Below are 18,244 nucleotides of genomic sequence, written 5' to 3'. Positions count from 1 at the left end.
GTTTAAGTTGCATTCGCTTAAAAAATGATATCCACTCAACAGTCGTTTATACAATACAAGTAGATACAAATTGTTCCAATTAGAGGAAGGTACAGGTACAATGTATGTATATAAAATAGGGGAAGAGGAGCATCTAGCTGCTATTAGTCTAGGGCTGCTTGCCATGCTCGGTCCATTCTCTATGCCTATTATCTATGCTCTATGCGGTCACTATGTCTACTACATTCTATAATCATAACATCATGACATTTACATAACCTTAAACCGCCTTAGACAACATAACCGTCTCAATTTGAGTGAGGAAACTACTTGCAACACAATTTTATTAAGTTAAATTTGATTGAATTAATACATTTAAAGCAAATATAAATAAGCTTCAGTATTATCCTTCAATGCTAGAATGGTAAGACTATAATATTATTATTTATTATGTGTAAAAGTATACGGGTAATAAAATCCAAATAACACCAGGTAGGTAATAAGAAGTAAATCAAGAATCAACAATTCAACGCAAAAAATTTCTATCTACATAGTGGTTAAAAAAATGTAGATGCCTTCCAAATTGAGTGATTGTAATAATAAAAAATTGACCAAAAAAAAAATATGAATTTTTATATTATAACTGGACGAAGTGGCATGAGAAAAGGATAAAATATCTGCTGATAAAAGAAATTCACTAGCAATTTTTAGAAATTGGGGATATTGATAATGATATCGAAATCAATAACTGGAAGTAGTGTACTAATTTAATGATCCAACTGAAAGTGGATGAAGAAATCTATATTATCCTGCTTCTGTTTCCTGCAATTGATTATCATCAGAGACGTGATAATTATAATAAGAAAAAAAAAAATTTTCAGAATTTACCTGTTGTTTTAAAGGGACTTTTGTAAAGCTTCCCCATGTATCAGTCAACTAGTGTTACAGATACTTCAACTTTATCAAGAAAAGTTTTTTCTCATTGTCAAAATTTCATATTCCTTGTATTATCCAAGCTGAAGTATTGATATTTGGAAAGGAGGTAGGGGGATGCCCATAATTTATTACAGTTACGTCGAAAGTTGTTTAGTATTATACAAGGTGATGAAAATTTGTTTCAAACAAAATTGTTTGCCGATGAGAAAATCTTCGGTGGAGATTTCGATGACCGTACAATTCGATCGTTGCATTGACATTGTGTTCACATTCACCGTAAATTAATATTATGTTACAAAGTTCTGCCACACTAAACGCCTTTGTAGCAACCACTGTTCTGGATTGGTCTACTGCCAATGATTTTGACTGACTACACACATACAAGCGCACAATGTTAATAAGAACAAAGATCTACAACAGATTGGCTTAACATATACATTTTCAATGGCATTTAGTATTATAAACAAGTAACAAACAATGCATGAGCACAAGAATATAAAAGAAATACAACATAGCTGATTAATTGCGGTGCTGCATTGTCGTATTTACCAGGGATGGATTGGCCCCTGCCTGTTATTTCAAATACGTTTTCTCTCGAAAACAACGAACTTGCGGATCACCAAACATTTACTTAATTTTTTGTTTTATGGTGCCCTATTCATCACCTGCAAACTTGCTACTTACATCAGAAACATCCCATATAATCTAAGTGTGTGACAAATTTGACCTCTCATAACATTTCACTCCCTGGGTTCTTGCACTCCAGACTCCACCAAAAAATCAACCCTCATCTACATTCCTATATAGAAGGCGCCCCTTTCCCCCCCCCCATCAAGCAGGTCATATACGGATGAACAACTACTATGTATTTCAGATGTCGATTAACTTAGCCTCGCCGTTTTTGAAAACATAAAAAGGATGAGCTGTGTTCAATTGTCCAAGTATTGTGTTTAACATCGTTCGGCTTCTTTGTCCTGAATATAGTTCTTGAATGAATATTTCTTTCTATTGAATTACAAATTCAGAAGATATAAAGTTGTAACTTTTTCTCTTAAATTTACATAGATTAAATTAATAGGACTTAATATTTCTATGTTTTAGGATATTAGTGCATTTTCAGATGAAAATTTTGACGTTAAAGCTTGGATTAACAATACTTTGAAAAATGCTGACCAAGATAAGAAAGAAGTATTAAAATATACTTTATAATCTAAGCAACCGCTTAAGGCATGTCAAACTTGATTTTAGAATTTTACCATGTCCTTGGTTATGAAACTGCAATTGTATGTGCAGCAAATAAATTCTGTTTTGGAACAAACCAGTGAACAAATTCTAACTTCCCTGCCTAAAATAATGAGAGATACAAAAAACTTACAAGAGGAAGCATTGATACTACGTGAAAAGATGGAATCTGTAAAGGAAGAAATTTTCAAAGTTGAACAAGATACTGGTCCCTCCTTACAGTCAATTGAAAAATTAGATAGATTAAAATCACAACTTGAAATTGCAAAACAAAGTTTACATGAAAGTGATAATTGGACCATGTTAGGTAAAAATATAAATTTTAACGTTATTGAGCAAAATATAATTTATAAGTTTGTAAGTATTAAATTTATTTTTTGAAGTTGATTAGGAAATATGTTAAAAATAATCAATGGACAACAACCGAAGAAAGAATATTTTATTTTCTCTTAATATCCTACAGTGTCTCGGTTCGTCAGTGTCTTAAACTTATTTATTAATAACTAGATCGCTGGCGTTAATGTCCTAAATACATGTGTCAAAGATTATCGACGATCACATAAAATTAATTTTTTTATCCCTCGGGAACAGCATTTTTTCTTCTAATAAAAGGAACGCTATGTCGTTTTTTGTACCCCTGATAATATGTCTACAAAATTTCATGATGATCAATTGAGTAATTAAAGCATGAAGTTGACCACGTAAAACTAATTTTTGTATCCCTCAGGAATAGTATTTTTTTATGGATTAAAGGTATCCTATCAATCACATTGAACTAACTTTTATATCCCTCGGAAAGATTATTTTTTTCTGGATGAAAGGTACCCTATGTCTTTTTCTGTACCCTTTCATTATCGATCGAGCAGTTAAGACATGAAATCGATCACATAAAACTATTTTATTTATCCCTCGAGAACAGTTTTTTTTCTGGATAAAGGTATCGTATGTGTTTTTCTGGTCTTCTGACAATGTGTCTACAAAATTTGGTAGTGATCGATTGAGTAGTTTAGGCGTGAGAAACCTACAAACAAACAAACTCACATTCGTAATTATAATATTAGGATACCAAAAAAACATTAATAATATCTTATCATCAGAGTTCGAATGCTATTTGCATATGACAGGTTTATATAGAACATCTATGTACAAAAAATTGTTGTTGTTTGTGTATAATCTTTTAATATCTATATTTATTCTTGTAGTGTGAATTGCTTGAGAATGATACTCACTGTATTGATACTGTGGTTGCGTTTAGTAACAATACAGTGATAAAATAGAGTACTTGTTTTCCTTTTAATTGGTTTTAAAAAAATTGTTTTTATGTATGTGTATTAAATATTAGTGTATAATTCTAGTTAACGATTTAGAAGAATTGTTTGATTCAAAAAATATAGAAGTTATAGCTACTAAATTGCTAAGTATGCAGCAATCATTGAAATTACTAATAAACGCACCCGACTACGAGGATAGAAAACTTCAACTAGAAGGATTGAAAAATCGCCTGGAAGCAATAACAAGCCCCATGATTGTGCAAACATTTACTACAAATAATATAGGTATACTTTATTTTATGAAACTTGAAAAAAAAATTAATTAAGTATGTACAGGGTGATTTACTGCACTTTCTCCCATAATTTTGGGAGATAGAAAGGGTTTCAAAGAAGTTGTCTACCTAACTAAAATTATAATTTGTTAAATGGAATGCAATATATTTTGTTAAGGTATTCAAAATTAAAACTAACAATGATACGAAGCCAATAAGTTGACTTTGATTTTAAAAAAAAAATATATCTCATTGCAATGAAATATATACAATTTCAGTTTGTCTTCAACAAAATAGCCTTATTTAGTTTTAATTCTAAATTATTATATTTGTTTAGAATTTATGTTTATTAATTTTTGCAATTTATATTTTAATTTTAATGCTATGCACTTCTCGAATGTTAATGGAAAGTGAGTCAGGGCAATTTAAAACAACCATGACCTGACCATCAAGAACCGCAAAAGTAAATTACTAAAAAATCAATAAACACAAATTATGAGGTCCTAATTTTTACTCTTCACGGACATGTTTCATGTTCATTAATCCATGTATTACGGTATTAGTTTGATGAGTAAAAATTAGATTTATATATTTAAAACATTAATATTGAAAATAAATATTAAATTGAAATTATACATACTTCATTAAAAAAAGCAAACGTTTTAAAAATCAGAGCCTGCTGAGTAGGTATAATACTTCATACATCGGTGTTAGTTTTAATAAAAATTTATGAAAACCTTTACAATATCTTTTTTGAAACAATCTCTAAAAATAACGGGAAAAGGTGAGGTGCGAATGTTAAGTGTTGGGTATCACCTTATATAAGAATATTTTCGTTGATTTTTCGCACATATATTAAAATTTTTATTTTAGAACAAGCAATTTCATATGCACAAATTTTTGAATCAATCAATCGTATGCCTCAATTAATAAAGTACTACCATAACTGTCATAAAGAATTACTATTAAAAAAATGGAGAGATCAATTGGAGGTGGAGCAGGACGAACAAATTTGCCAGTGTATTCACAATTATCTTGATTTTTTATTGTCGCATTGGCACTCACAAGCTAAGTGGTTTTCACAAGTTTTCCCACATAATTCTGCATTAGACGCTTTAACGGACACTTACGTCAGCGCACTATCTGGTTTGGATCCCAGTATAGGCGATTGCATTGAAGCTGCACTAAAACAAACTACAGAAAAGCTTAATTTGTTGAACGATGTCAAGCAAATTTTAAAACAGTTTGCAACAAATATTACAGCACTAGTCGAAACCAGTACGCAAGGTAAAGATGGTAGATTTGGATTTATTAATTTTTGTTGTCTTAAATATTTTAATAGATATATCCTTTTTTAATTAGGTAAAATTGACAAGCAAAAACACCTGCCTTTACTTCAAGTAATTTACAGCCCTCTTGTAAATTTTGTTTCAAAATATGCAGCTTACGAACAAGCGTTTTTACTTCAGAAATTATCCAACATAAACTACGTAAAAGACGATTTAAATGATACTGTAAAGAGTTTAAACTTTACCATCCCGCAAATCGTGGATTTAGCAAGAGATGCGAAGAAGCGATGCCATGATATAACAGAAAACTGCGGTTTGTGTGGTCTGCTTATTGCCATTCGCGCGCTATTCATTAATTTCGCCGACTATTTCCGTGTTGTTTTACGACAAATCGAACGAAGTCGAACCCATAAAGAGGAATGGAATGTTTTTCAGTTATGTTTAACTCATTTAGAAAGTACTGGTGATGTTCTGTTAAAGATACAACAGTTAGAGAAAGATTTGACCAGAACTGTTTTGGATGTTAATGAGAATGATGTCGAAATTCAGTATAAATATTTGTTGTTAAATTCTGTTGATCGGAAAGAATTCGAGTCGCTTATCAGATGTGTAACTGATGGAACACAGTTGTTTCTTTTAGATTATGTGACCTCCGAATTTAGTAAATTGTGCGCCGATATTCATAGAACATTGTATCAAGTTGTGCTCGAGCCGATCGTTGGCCATTTAGATGTGGCAAAAAAACCAGAAGCATGGGCGAATGTTAACGATTTAGTTTTTAATAATGACTTGCCAGACTACAGTTTTTCGCCACAAGAGTACATAACGCAGGTATAATACGATTTTATATTATTTATTTTTTATTGAAGAAAATAATCAAAGAAATCATGCAGATAATATTAATGATAGTACCAAATTGTCCATAACAGTTGCAAAACGTATAAAATTTTCGTACAATGCAACTTTCTGCATCTTACAAAATAATCAGATAACTTTTGCGTTAACGAGTTATCGTTTTACATCGATTGATGATAGTGTAAATGTGCTGAAATTAATGGAATATACAGCGTTATATTTGTCCAACAAAATACAATATTTTATACAGATTACGTTAATGATTTAAACAACAAACATTATTTGCTAATAGTACTATATCATCTGCATATGTAACTGACCCGATTTTTCTTCTTCCACTTACTACTCCCCCCGTCTTGTACTGCGCTTATTTTTTTTTTCTAAATTTGCAAATACTTAATTTAAAATGTTTTCTTCATACCAGCTTTCTCATGTAACTATTTCATATTTTCCCCCTTTATTTGTTTTCCCGTCTGCATTTTTAGTTCCAAGCATAATATTTAATGATCCAACTCGTTGCTATTTACCATTTGTATTCTTTCTACAAGTTCTTTTGTTCTTCGATTAATGATTACATAATCTACTGACCTTTCTGTTCCTCCTATGCAGGCGAAATCTCCATCTCCTTTTACATTTTTATTCAGAATAAGAATTCTTTTATCGGAAATCCAATTCAGTAATGTTTCCTCCTCCTTGTTTACTAGTTTATCTTTCGATAATCTATTCTCTTCCGTGATAGTTTCGTTTTCTTTCCCACTCTCATTTGCAGTTTTTGAATTAAAACCTCATCCCATTATTATGTATCCATCCTCACTATACTTCAGGATTGTTTTTACTTTTCCAAAAATATCGCTCCATTTATCTCTCACATAAACAGTTATATTATTTCCAATTTGATTCATTCTTCATTTAATTTTTTTATATTCGCATCTCTTACATTTAAAGATTTTTCTAAATTACTCTCTGTCTACCTTAAATATACGCTGTTGTTTCTAATATTCCCTCATTATTTAAGTTGTTTGCACCTATTTTTTTAATTTGGTGTTTATTGTCTACTTTAAGTTCTAGTTTTTTTAGAATAAGTTGCGTTTCCTCTTCACTCCATATTATTCAATTTTCGTCAATTTTTAATTTTTTAAATCCTATTCTAACAATTTTTCCTTTTTCTCTTTCTTGATTAGCTGTTTGCTTTATAATCTTTTGTATACAAAAGTAATTGAATGGTTGATGAAATGAAACGAGGGCCTATTGAATTAGCCTACGAAACGTAACGTTATTGGCTAATTGTGATTTGTGAAGCAATTAAGTTTCCCTTCATATGAATTCATCTTTTCATAGTAGTACTTGCATAAAATCATACCTGATCAAAAAAATTATATGGTATTAATATCCTTGCATCAACATTTATATTATATCGTACTTTTCTATATAAATATGTAGATCGGGCTGTACCTTATGACTCTTCCCCAACATTTGGAGCCATTTTTCTTTAGAGAAAATCCTTCATTATGGACAGCTTTAAAGGCCGCAGATGAACGATATAACGTAGCTGGCGAAGACGTCGTTTTAGCCGACATTTTTCTTCGCATAATAGCAACCAGTGTATGTCAGTCTTTCAGTGATCGAATACTATCTATACGAGAACTCAATCAAATGGCTAGTAGACAACTTTCTCACGATATAGGTAACTTCATCAAATTATTGCCCATATTTTTTAAGTTTAATATAAATTAATTAAATATAATAAATTACACCACGAAAATGATTTGCATGTTTTTAATTTTCTATTTCTTCTAACTGTTAAACGTTCATGGTTTAATTTACACATTTAATTAATTGTTTTTAATTTCAATTTTATCGTTGTAATTATGTTGTTAGGTTATTTAGCAAATGTATTGGAAGATTTAGGAGTATCAGTTACAGAAGACCTTAAACAGTTAAGTAATCTTTTAAAATTGCCCTCGGATGTTTACCAAACTCAAAGTTCTGGATACATGGCTAAATATGTAGCAGCAGTAAGGCAAATGAGAAATATTACTTCAACTTAGCAATTCATTTAGATAGCTTCATAAAATGATATGTATTGTATTATGTAATAATTGAGAAGAAATGGTTTACATATTTATTACAATTCAGCTGTGTAATCTATTTAATATCAAAATAATTTTAATCATACATTAATCATGGGGAAATGTAAATAAAATGAAAAAGAAGAATAAAAAATGAGCTACTTTATTTCATCTTACCGAATAGTAGTAGTACTGTATAATTATTTTATCAGTTCATAGCACTTTTACATGATTATTGTTTGATTACCAAACATAATAAGTTAATGATATTATGCAATCATACAAAATTTGACATTCAAACAAAAACAAGCGAGCATTTAATCATTACGATGTTTTTCACATTCATTCGTACCAAAACTTGTGAATACTTTTTTATTTTCTTAAAACTATTGTTCCCAATGTTTTGAATGTATTACATCGATGTCGGCGACCAAAAATTCATTTCTCGAATTTCTTCCGGTTTCGGAACGTAAATGTTTTTAATTTTTTGTTCAGCTTGAGTAATTTTACTATTAAATTCTTCTGCGACTTTGATAACATTCTGTGTGTGATTATCTAGTTCATCAACTTCTACTATTTGATCAACGGATTTAGAGATATCTCTTTTTTTTAAAAGGCTTGAAAGGATCCAACTACCTTGGTAGTTTTCGTTACCAAAAAAAACTCCATTGAAATATTTGTTCATTTTTCGTTGACTTTTTGGGGAGGTATTAGGAGTTGAGAGGGGTGAAGCCGGCAATGATTTACTATTGCGTCTTTTGGAAGAGTAAAAGTTTGGAGGAGGGGTTGCTGGTTCTTCATTCAAAGAATTTTCGCTTTCGTTACGCGACAGTTTCCCAGATACAATCTGATGTGCCATTTTTATAACTGACGATCCACATTTAGCAGCTTCACCTTTAAAACCATCATCTGTGCCGTTTGATTTGATCTTTTGATCGGGAGAAAGCTTAAAATGCGACGACTTTAATTGACCTAAAAATACTAATTTTAAAACTGAGTTTTCTCAAAGTAGCGAAATTATAACCACATATAAATCTTAAATATAACTATTCAAACTGTGTAGAGCATTTCTGAAATAAGTGTAGAACTTTGAAGTGTGTCAACTAGATGTAATAGGAAATCGCATGGTGAGTGGAGCAACGTGGTTAAGGGACATTTCTTAAGAAAACCACAATTTTCAACTCAACTTGTAAGTTATAGAAAACGCGAATGATGTACATATATATTCCTTTAAAATTTACCATACTATCACATCACACTAGAAAGAAACCAATGTTTCGTATTTTTTCGCGTGTACCATTTTAGGGGTTGTCCTGTTTTGAAATCAAGGATTTCGTCTTCTATAGCGGCGATATGTTCAGGTCATTAGTATCATGCCACATAATTATGACCTTATAATAAACTATATTAATATTTAATTTCATTATTATTCTACTTATAATATCAGTAGCTCACAGCATAAACCTCAGATGTCGCAGCAATGACAGATTTTCCTATTCTGTTTTGGATTTAAATACTGAAGCTGTGTTATACCAATTTATAACACTATTGGCCAGTAGGGTCTATATCGGAATATATCCAATAATTACTACTGTAAGTCTGGGATAGAAATTGTGTCGCAATTAACGAAAACGTATGAAGTTCTACAATGGTGATAAGAAACAAAATGCATAAGCTGCTAATCTGTTGAATAATTTAAAGAAAAAAAATCATCGTACGATTTAATCGTACTGGCAAACCTGCTAGTATGTACTTATCTTTTCCGTTCTAGAAGACAAACATCGAGACGTCTACTAATACTAGCTGAATTGAGCAAAAAACGTTCTCCAGTCTGACTTACTAGATACTTAAAATCAGCCACTTCTTTTAATTTTTCGTCTCCTATCTTTATATTCGATCTTTCCCTACTTTTTCTTCCCTTGCATACCAGTATTTTTGTTTTACTTATTAATTTTCATACAATACTGTTTTGTCAATACCATTTCTACTACCACGTTCCGTTTATAATCCTCTTTCTAACTAGTTTAAACATACGATCTCTAACCTCCTGTCCTGCATGTTCTAAAATTTCCGCCTGTATTCCATCTATACCCGGTGCCTTATTACTCTTTAAGTGTTTAAAGCTACATCGAACTCTTCTCTCATTATGGGATAACCTAGTTCGTCTATCTCCACACTATCTTCCTTCTCTAAAATATCTCCTAACTCATGGACTGCGTATAGGTTCTCTAAGTATTCTTTCCACCTTTCTGCCTTTTCCTCATTTTCTATCAGGATGACCCCTACCTCGTTTCTTATATTATTAGTACTCTACCCTACTTCTGTAAAATTCCTTTCAATTATATTATAAGCCGCATCCGTTTTACCTACTTCAAACTTTTCTTCTACTTCTTTACACGTCATTTCAATCCACTGTTCCTTAACTGCTCTACACTTCGTAACTATTTCCCACTTTATCGCTTTATATCTTTTTTGCCCTTCGTCTGTTCTGTTTTTGTATTTCCGCTCTCTTCTATTAATCCTACAATCTCGTTTCTTCAATAAACAATACATAAGCAAAAAAATATAAAAGAAATACAACGCTGATGCTACTACTTATCAGATGATTGAATCGTTGCATTGTTGCATTTCTCTTCAGGGTCGGAATTAGCTTTACCTGTATTTCAACCACGTTTTTCTCAAATGGACCTGTAAACATTTCCTTAATTTTCTTATTCTATAGTGCCCTATCACCTTCTGCAAGGTTGCTACTTATTTCAGAAACACACTCAGATTAACCTCTAAACTGTTGGACGTATGCGCACGTATTTCCAAAGAAAGCACTAAATTATTAATTAACTGTCACTGATTCAAGTATGGGTACAGGTACCTATATGGGAATAGGTATATGTACCTAAGTATACTTCAATCAGACGTTATAAATCTATAACCTAAAGTCAGACATATTAATTAAGGTTACGCCTCCACGTCAGTTCCCAATTTTTAGACAATCTGTAGAGTAAATTAAGATGCCACAGACGGTCTTGTATTAAAATAGGGAACAAAGTTTTCTTTAAAAAATATTTTCATTAGACTTATAGTGTTATAATTAGCATATTGCGAACATTTTGAGCCAGTCTGCAACTAAAAATTTAAATACTTACTATCAGAATTAATAAGATAGGGCTTGCAAGGTGCTGTATACTTTTCGTAGTCAACTTTTGGTGCTCCCTTGAAATTTCTAGAGCTGGAGCAACCCTTTTCTGTAGTTTCAGAAGTTGAGAAGTTATTCTTTTGGTCTGTTACAATCTCTACGTTGTTGTTTATCTTGCTGTTGGACGTTGCATCTTTTAGTTTTTTAGGGTAGATATACAAGAAACTGTCATCATTATCGGGCGGAGATAAAAAATCTTCTGAATCAAATCTGCAAAATAGAAAAGTTACATAAATTTATGTTGAAGTTATTATCTTTATTTATACAACCATCGGAAAATTTGTAACCAATCTAGTATTCTTACATAAATACATAATATACACGGTGTCTCACGGTGACCACCCATTAGAATATTTCAGAAACTACTTCTATTTAAATTTTGAAAATTTGTACAGTAGCGTTATTGGGTACGTTTACCGTTTTCGAAATATTTTTTTTTATAAAAAAGCAGAGCTGTGGGAAGCGAAAAGCATGCCTATTTTACAATAAGAAAGCTGTAGCAACATTTTCAAGTTAGTTACTAAGCATTTACAATCAGTGTCATTTATTGAATATTATTGTTATTAAGAATGGAAAATGAAGATTCGTATTCAAAATAAGAATTTTAAGAAATTAATTGCAATACAGTTATAGACAATAGTAAAAAAAAGCACGGGTAAAGGTCTACATGATGATGGCCCCCACCCCCAAGGGGGTGGGGATGGGGGGATCGAAAGAGGAGGTCTCCCCCACCACTGTACCATAAAAAGTTCGCGGCGGTCTCACCTCCATAAAAAGTTATAGGGGCTCAAAGTTAATAAATATGCCAATTTTTATACATTTCTAGGCATGTAAATATTTATATAGTCATTCTTAAACAATATTCAAAGGTAAAACTAATGAAAAATACATAAAAATATTGAGAAAGTTATACAAAACATTATTTAAATATCTTTATCAATAGGGTAGGTTAGGTTAGGTTAGGTTATCGGGTTTTGTTCAAGTGACCACCCTCTTTCGATCCCCCACCTCCACCCGCTTGAAAATAATTTTTTTATTGAATTTTATTTGAATTATAGTGTATGAAAATTGACAAAATAATCAACTTTCAACGCCCATAACTTCTTAATGGTTTGTTATTGTGAGACACCCTGTATATCTAAAGATCAAAACGTTAAAGCAAAGAATATTTTAATCACTTATAAAGATATTAGCTTTTAATTAAATATTACTCGGCTCTGTACATAAACCATATATATCTAGCACAAACTTGTGGAATTTGGTAAGTCACATACTTCTACAAAAACGATCATATCGGTCTACTGATATGCTCTTTATACAGTGATTTGCCACAAAAATGTCTGTTGTCTTATCAGTAAACAAAACAGTCCAAACATAAACAAGCAAAGTATCCAGCCCAAGATGAAATTATCCATCATGGTTTGTAATATAATGCATATAAAAATTCTTTATAATATACTTATACATTATTTTATTATTTCCTACTTATTACAAACTGAAAAGATTCTAGAGATGCGTAATATCTGTTTTGCATAAGAAAAGATATGCGGGAATGCATTATTCATTATAAACTATGGTAATTTAATAAAATTACGTCTAACTAAATGTTAAGTTGATATTAATATAATATTTTCTTTTATATCAGGGACACTATTATGAAGTATCTTGAGCAATTAGATAACTAATTTATTATTTAACCTATTTGCACAAAAGCAAATTTCGAAATAGTTTACAAAAGTAAATGTAAATAAAATTACTTTGTTTTTCTTTTTTTTTGTAATAAGTACTTGAAATCAATTATTTTAACAATATTTTTGAGACCAGAGGTTACGTAAGTGAAATTAATACATCAAATAAATACCAAATGAGACATATCTATAATAAAACAGAACAAAGGAAATGATATTCAATTTTAATAAGTAGCAATAGATAAAATACATTTATTTATGCTATTACAGCTGATACAAAGAAATAAAATTATTACTCGCATGAGTACCAAAAAGTAAATGTGAACGTTGTACCAATTAAAGTTTCATTTAAAAGATACTTAACGGAGTAATGATTTCAACTTTTAAATAACCTTTAAAATTTCCATTCTACATCGTTTACCTTACAAACCAACATGGAACATTTAATACATCCTCGGTAAAATGTAGCACAAACAATTAATTATATTATTTCAGGAAGTCCAATTATATTGTCACGTTTGGTTTCTTTTTTCAAGAATAAACTTTAAATAAACAATTTGAAGTTGTAGATGATAACAGTTTACAATTTTTTTTGATACTGACTTGTTTTTGTCACTGGCAAACATATGTAGGTATGCGCGGTGTCGGTTGGTGGAGGTTGTTTTTAGAAAAGCTTGAGAGAGTGCCAAAATATAGTACTTACGATTAGAGAAAAGCCAAGGACCTTAAAGACTGATTATACGAAAAAGGGAAGCTAATGTTGTAACAAGTCGCATAAAAATAACATTAGGTAATATTGTAATAAAAGTACTTAATTAGTTATTATTCGAAAAAGTTTAGACATAATTCTTTTGTTGAGTTATTTACTTTTTATTATAATATATGATTTGCCAAGAGTTAAATACTTAAATAGTACCTGGAGGTATTACCGGAATAATAATTGTATTTAAAAATGTAAAAAGTAAATATGTATAGTAATTCTAACAACGGATCTCCTAAAGTAAACAAATATACAACATACATTTTTAAACAACGCAAAACACTACACTCACGTGACGCTCTATTTTTGACGTCGTTTCTTCTTAGAAAAATTAGTTTTAATACACGCAAACGAACACATAAATATTCCATGCAACATAAACATTATTATACACTGTTTCGGAGCAAAAATTCGAATAAAATATCCCACGTTTCTTACATTTTCTTTTTACTTTTTGATGTTCCAGTTTTCCTAATAGGCGCACAAGGGATATATATCAAAATGGTCACTTACTATAATCTTTTCTTAATACAAAATGTTATTTTGATTTTTACAGTTTTAACAATTAAAAATAATTTTCATTTACCATCTTACGAATAGATGTACGCACATAGCAATGAAAATTTCAATTAAGCTATTAAAGTATTTAAATCGTAATTAATGGATTAAATTTATATTAATAATTATAATACATCAATATTAGAATGTAGATTGTTGTTGACAAAAATATTTATCTTTCAAAGTACGTAAGCTTTGAGGTGAAAAAATATGAATAAGTATGTCGCAAGGAAAATATTATGGATAATTGCCAGCAATGATGTCATAGATCACGCCTTCCTTTTTCATTTCTTTTACAATTACAGCACGTTGTTAATAATATGTAATAATATAACGATAATTCAGTAACAACATTAAAAAAAAATTTAGTCCTATAAATAAATACAAAGGAATTGGAGTTAAATACAGGTAAGACGAACTTCATATGTATCTTTAACCAGCATTATAAATAGTACAACACAAAAAAATTTCAAAAAAAAATAGCAGGTGTACGCTAATCTCCACGATTACCGAGAATTTAAATGATAAAATACCTCCCATAAAAAGTTATGGGGGTTGAAAGTTGATTATTTTGACAATTTTCATACACTATAATTCAAATAAAATTCAATACATCAAGACGTAACGCCGTAAGAAAAAATATATTAAAATGTGTCCTTGCATCTAAACGCCAAACGGAGCTCAGAAATTACTATCTAAAACTAGTAGGTATTTTTTCTCGCTACCAGATGTCATGTAATTATATGACAAATCCCAATTAGTCAGCTATAAATCAAGTCTATTTTGATGAGATCAATCAACCGTCAATTTTATTTATTAATGTATAAAAGTTTCGGCATCTGAATATCCAAATATCACTCAGTTTGAATAACTAAAATAAGTATTTAACAATAAATGACGATACAGTTTTAAAGCTTCCACAGTCCAAAAGAGATGTACTATTGGAACAAATTATTATGTTTCCAATTAGTGACAATGATTATACTGGCAAGAGTGTTTTGCTTGAATTGTCGAGATTGCTCTGGGTCGCCGAAATGCCTCGGAATTTGCAGCATACCGCAATTAGATAGAAAACAAGGCTGTCTAACATTAAGGGGATTTTTCTATTACGGTAAAAATAAAATTGCATTTACAGAAAGGAAATGTGGTCCCCTGACGACTTGTCAATCGAAGAAAATAGCGGCAAACGCTTTACTTGAAATGCTATATGAACACTATGACATTAAAGCAGAAGACGTAGATATTGAAGAATGCCTTGCTTGTACAGAAAATATGTGTAACGAAGTTAAAGAGAAAAGAAGCGTAAAATCATTTGAAGATATAAAATTTGCCTTAAAGGATCTGTATCCTTCGGATATCGTTGATAGGAATTATGATGACATCAACAGCGGTGAAATCCCGACATTGGAAAAAAAAAATTTAATTCTAATATTTCTCCCATTTGTATGTAATTATATAATGTCATGAAGAACTCATATAGTACTTATCGTTAAATACATATATGTATAAGCAATCAAACTAACTAACCGTACCTATACAATGGAATCTCTCTTTAATTTTTGCTAATTTTTAATGTTTTGACTTTCATAAAATGTTTTCTGCATTTCTAAAGGTTGTATAACGTTTTAAAGCCTTTATACGATAATAAATGGCCGATGACTTCCATGGCCATTGACACTGATAAATGTATACATGTATTTTCTTTTCATGATATTACGATCGTATTCTCTTCGTCAATATGAATTAACTTTTTGTTATAGTTAGAATGCAAATTTAACTAATGAATATAAACGAATAAAATATAATGAACTAACTGAAAAAAATTCTTCCATACAATTTAAAACATAGAAATCGATTAATAAGCGCAGTTTCTTTAAAATTTACTAAATCAGGCAGGTATAATAAAACTTAAATTACAGATCTCTATTGGTGTAAAATTACTTAGGTTCCCAAAACGATATCAAGTAAAGGTCAACTGCATATCTGTGCCGTAACTTATCATTAAACAGCACTTATTAAATATTATTATTAAAATTCCCAGAGTTTTTCAAAAGTGCAAGAAACCTACATTTCAGTAATTTCGTTTGTGACATACTACAATAAATAATCATTAAAATAACAGAAATAAATAAGCAATTAACTCACTTGCTGTCGCTGATTTTCGATTTCATCCACTGGGGAATTGAGATACCAGCTGATAGGGAACGATTACTATCCGAAGTCATTTTTTTTTTCGCTTGCAAGAATCCGAAACAAAAAATGGCAACAGTGCAGTTTTTTTCGAATACAAACGTTTTCTGGACTTGTTTTGATTGGTAGTTGATAGATAAGCTTGGCAGTGTTTGATCAAAACACCAATTGCAATATAACAAGTTTTGGTAGAAATTAACGCGAAAGGTAATCGAAACAGAAACCCCAATTCCTAAGAGTAAGCTTTTGAAACTCCTACAAGCTGAAAACAAAAGAAATTTATGTAAACCTTGTGACTAAAAACCCTGGTATTTTTGTCAGTTGCTAGGTTGCCAAAGACGTCGTGTATATTAATAAATTATTGTTAAAACGGCGAAATGTGCATGTGACAATGATTTATTTTGTTAATATCAGTACCCTAATGCGATACTTTATACTTGCATATTATATACACGATTAATGTACGTGAAATTCATGTAAATTGTAAAACAGTGTAATATAATAAAGAATATAGGAACGTTTTTAGTCAATTATTTGTTAATATCAGAAGCTTAATTATTCTAATTTAAAAGGTAAAGAGCCTATTTCATTGAATTTCACTTAAAATGTAATGATAAACCTATGTAAGTACACAGACAAAGTGATAAGAAACATAATTCTGTTTAAGTTAAAGGCGATGAAATATCATTCTCTGAAATTGCAGTAATATACTATAATAATAATTTAAAATTCCCGTTTTTTTAAAAGATATTCTTTAACTTATTTAGCCATGAGCTGTAATAAATTTTTTGCTCCCTCTTGAATAAATCCCTGAAAATCCCTGATTACGCCTGTGGTATACCACCTTTTTTTGAAGCAGTGTAAGTACTTTTTGTTACTTTTATTAGCTTCTTTGCTATAATTTAGTACATTAATTCCCTTTGCAACTATTATAGGAAATGTATTTTCTAAATTTTAAATACAATGATTATGAAAAAACAGTTACACATACATATAGGTACCTATATATATAGATGATTACCAAACCAAATTTATATAATAAGCATATAAATACACGTATACAGTGTTCATATACATACAAAATAGGAACAACAGAATTACACTCGAATTGTCATATAAACTGATATAGGTAATACGATTTCATATAATCTGAAGTTTTATCACTATGTATTAAATAGATTCATGCGTCTAAATATTAAACGTCAATTCCATTTATATATTAAATTTGTAGGTCAAACACAATGAAAACAAAATTTAGTAATTATGCTAACCATTAACCCGTACTTAACTTTTACGAAAATACTAATTTGCAAAGAAAAATATACTTAAAAAATCTGTTTACCCGAACCGCAAACTGTCTCTATATATAAATACATGCAATGATACAAACAAAAATCAATGGCCTAGTGTTCTGTCTTACTAGAAAACAGCAAAGACAACAAAAAATACCTTCTTTGTCACAAATGAACTCGATAAATTACTGAAGACCATTGTTATTAAATTAAACATCACTCTGTAACTTCGTTACGAAAACCTGCGTAACACTAAAATCAACTAGATAACTCAAATAATACTAAAACATAGGAACATAGTACTATGGTACTAAAAGAGTCCCACAAATAATAACAGTTGCACTAAAATACCAAACATCCCAAACATGTACCACACTACTACCCATAGATAATCTACTACCAAAGTACTTAACTGAACAATAAGCCATAGATTAAAATGAAGCTTTGGTATTGATAGACCCATAGATTATCAGACCATTTCAGGTCTTCATCAAAGAATGAACAAAGAAATATGCCCATAGAGATAATAGAATAGTGCAAATATCATGTCACATGCGTTCTGTGTATATTTATCCAACACAAAATAAAAGTCAGATTTCTAATTTTCCATCTAAGCCAATCGTTTGTGATATTTGTCACATAAATTACTT

The 18,244-nt window shown here is 30.3% G+C and overlaps 2 protein-coding genes and 2 long non-coding RNA genes across 6 annotated transcripts; 2 read left to right on the top strand and 2 right to left on the bottom strand.

The window, feature by feature from the left end:
- Positions 1-55: 55 nt before the first annotated feature.
- Positions 56-8,343, top strand: LOC108739628 (conserved oligomeric Golgi complex subunit 7). Of its 2 annotated transcripts, XM_018473615.1 has the most exons (9): positions 56-403; positions 1,790-1,953; positions 2,017-2,103; positions 2,164-2,464; positions 3,513-3,713; positions 4,574-4,987; positions 5,063-5,820; positions 7,285-7,528; positions 7,723-8,343. In XM_018473615.1, the coding sequence occupies exons 4-9, from the start codon at positions 2,173-2,175 to the stop codon at positions 7,890-7,892; spliced, it is 2,079 nt and encodes a 692-aa protein (XP_018329117.1). In that variant the 5' UTR covers positions 56-403; positions 1,790-1,953; positions 2,017-2,103; positions 2,164-2,172; the 3' UTR covers positions 7,893-8,343. The 2 variants fall into 2 exon arrangements, with proteins under 2 accessions (XP_018329117.1, XP_018329115.1); XM_018473613.1 differs by lacking the exon at positions 1,790-1,953.
- LOC112904092 lies at positions 5,827-7,354 on the bottom strand. Its single transcript, XR_003230889.1, has 2 exons — positions 7,265-7,354; positions 5,827-7,204 (listed from the first exon to the last, which is right to left on the bottom strand). It is a non-coding gene; the product is annotated as an uncharacterized LOC112904092 (long non-coding RNA).
- Positions 8,061-17,977, bottom strand: LOC108739630. 2 transcript variants are annotated; one of them, XM_018473617.2, is made up of 4 exons: positions 17,752-17,977; positions 16,258-16,564; positions 11,057-11,316; positions 8,061-8,894 (listed from the first exon to the last, which is right to left on the bottom strand). In XM_018473617.2, exons 2-4 carry the CDS (start codon positions 16,335-16,337, stop codon positions 8,326-8,328), a joined length of 909 nt encoding a protein of 302 aa, XP_018329119.1. In that variant the 5' UTR covers positions 16,338-16,564; positions 17,752-17,977; the 3' UTR covers positions 8,061-8,325. The 2 variants fall into 2 exon arrangements, with proteins under 2 accessions (XP_018329119.1, XP_018329120.1); XM_018473618.1 differs by having other exon boundaries at positions 8,061-8,885; positions 17,752-17,971.
- Positions 13,993-15,530, top strand: LOC108739631. Its single transcript, XR_001938207.2, has 2 exons — positions 13,993-14,520; positions 15,248-15,530. It is a non-coding gene; the product is annotated as an uncharacterized LOC108739631 (long non-coding RNA).
- Positions 17,978-18,244: the final 267 nt, after the last annotated feature.

This window comes from Agrilus planipennis, unplaced genomic scaffold (genome assembly GCF_000699045.2).
Source record: "Agrilus planipennis isolate EAB-ADULT unplaced genomic scaffold, Apla_2.0 scaffold162, whole genome shotgun sequence".
Classification (NCBI taxonomy): domain Eukaryota; kingdom Metazoa; phylum Arthropoda; class Insecta; order Coleoptera; family Buprestidae; genus Agrilus; species Agrilus planipennis.
Note: the sequence above shows the minus strand (reverse complement) of the source record. Positions and strands in the feature narration are given on the sequence as shown.

Coding starts and splice junctions, on each gene's coding strand:
- LOC108739630 (XM_018473617.2), bottom strand. CDS start 16,337: ATGACTTCGGATAGTAATCGTTCCCTATCAGCTGGTATCTCAATTCCC. Junction 11,317..16,257: donor TCGAAAATCAGCGACAGCAA/GTGAGTTAATTG, acceptor TCTATTTTGCAG/ATTTGATTCAGAAGATTTTT. Junction 8,895..11,056: donor CTATCTTATTAATTCTGATA/GTAAGTATTTAA, acceptor TTTTAAAATTAG/TATTTTTAGGTCAATTAAAG.
- LOC108739628 (XM_018473613.1), top strand. Junction 2,465..3,512: donor TGATAATTGGACCATGTTAG/GTAAAAATATAA, acceptor GTATAATTCTAG/TTAACGATTTAGAAGAATTG. Junction 5,821..7,284: donor CACAAGAGTACATAACGCAG/GTATAATACGAT, acceptor ATAAATATGTAG/ATCGGGCTGTACCTTATGAC.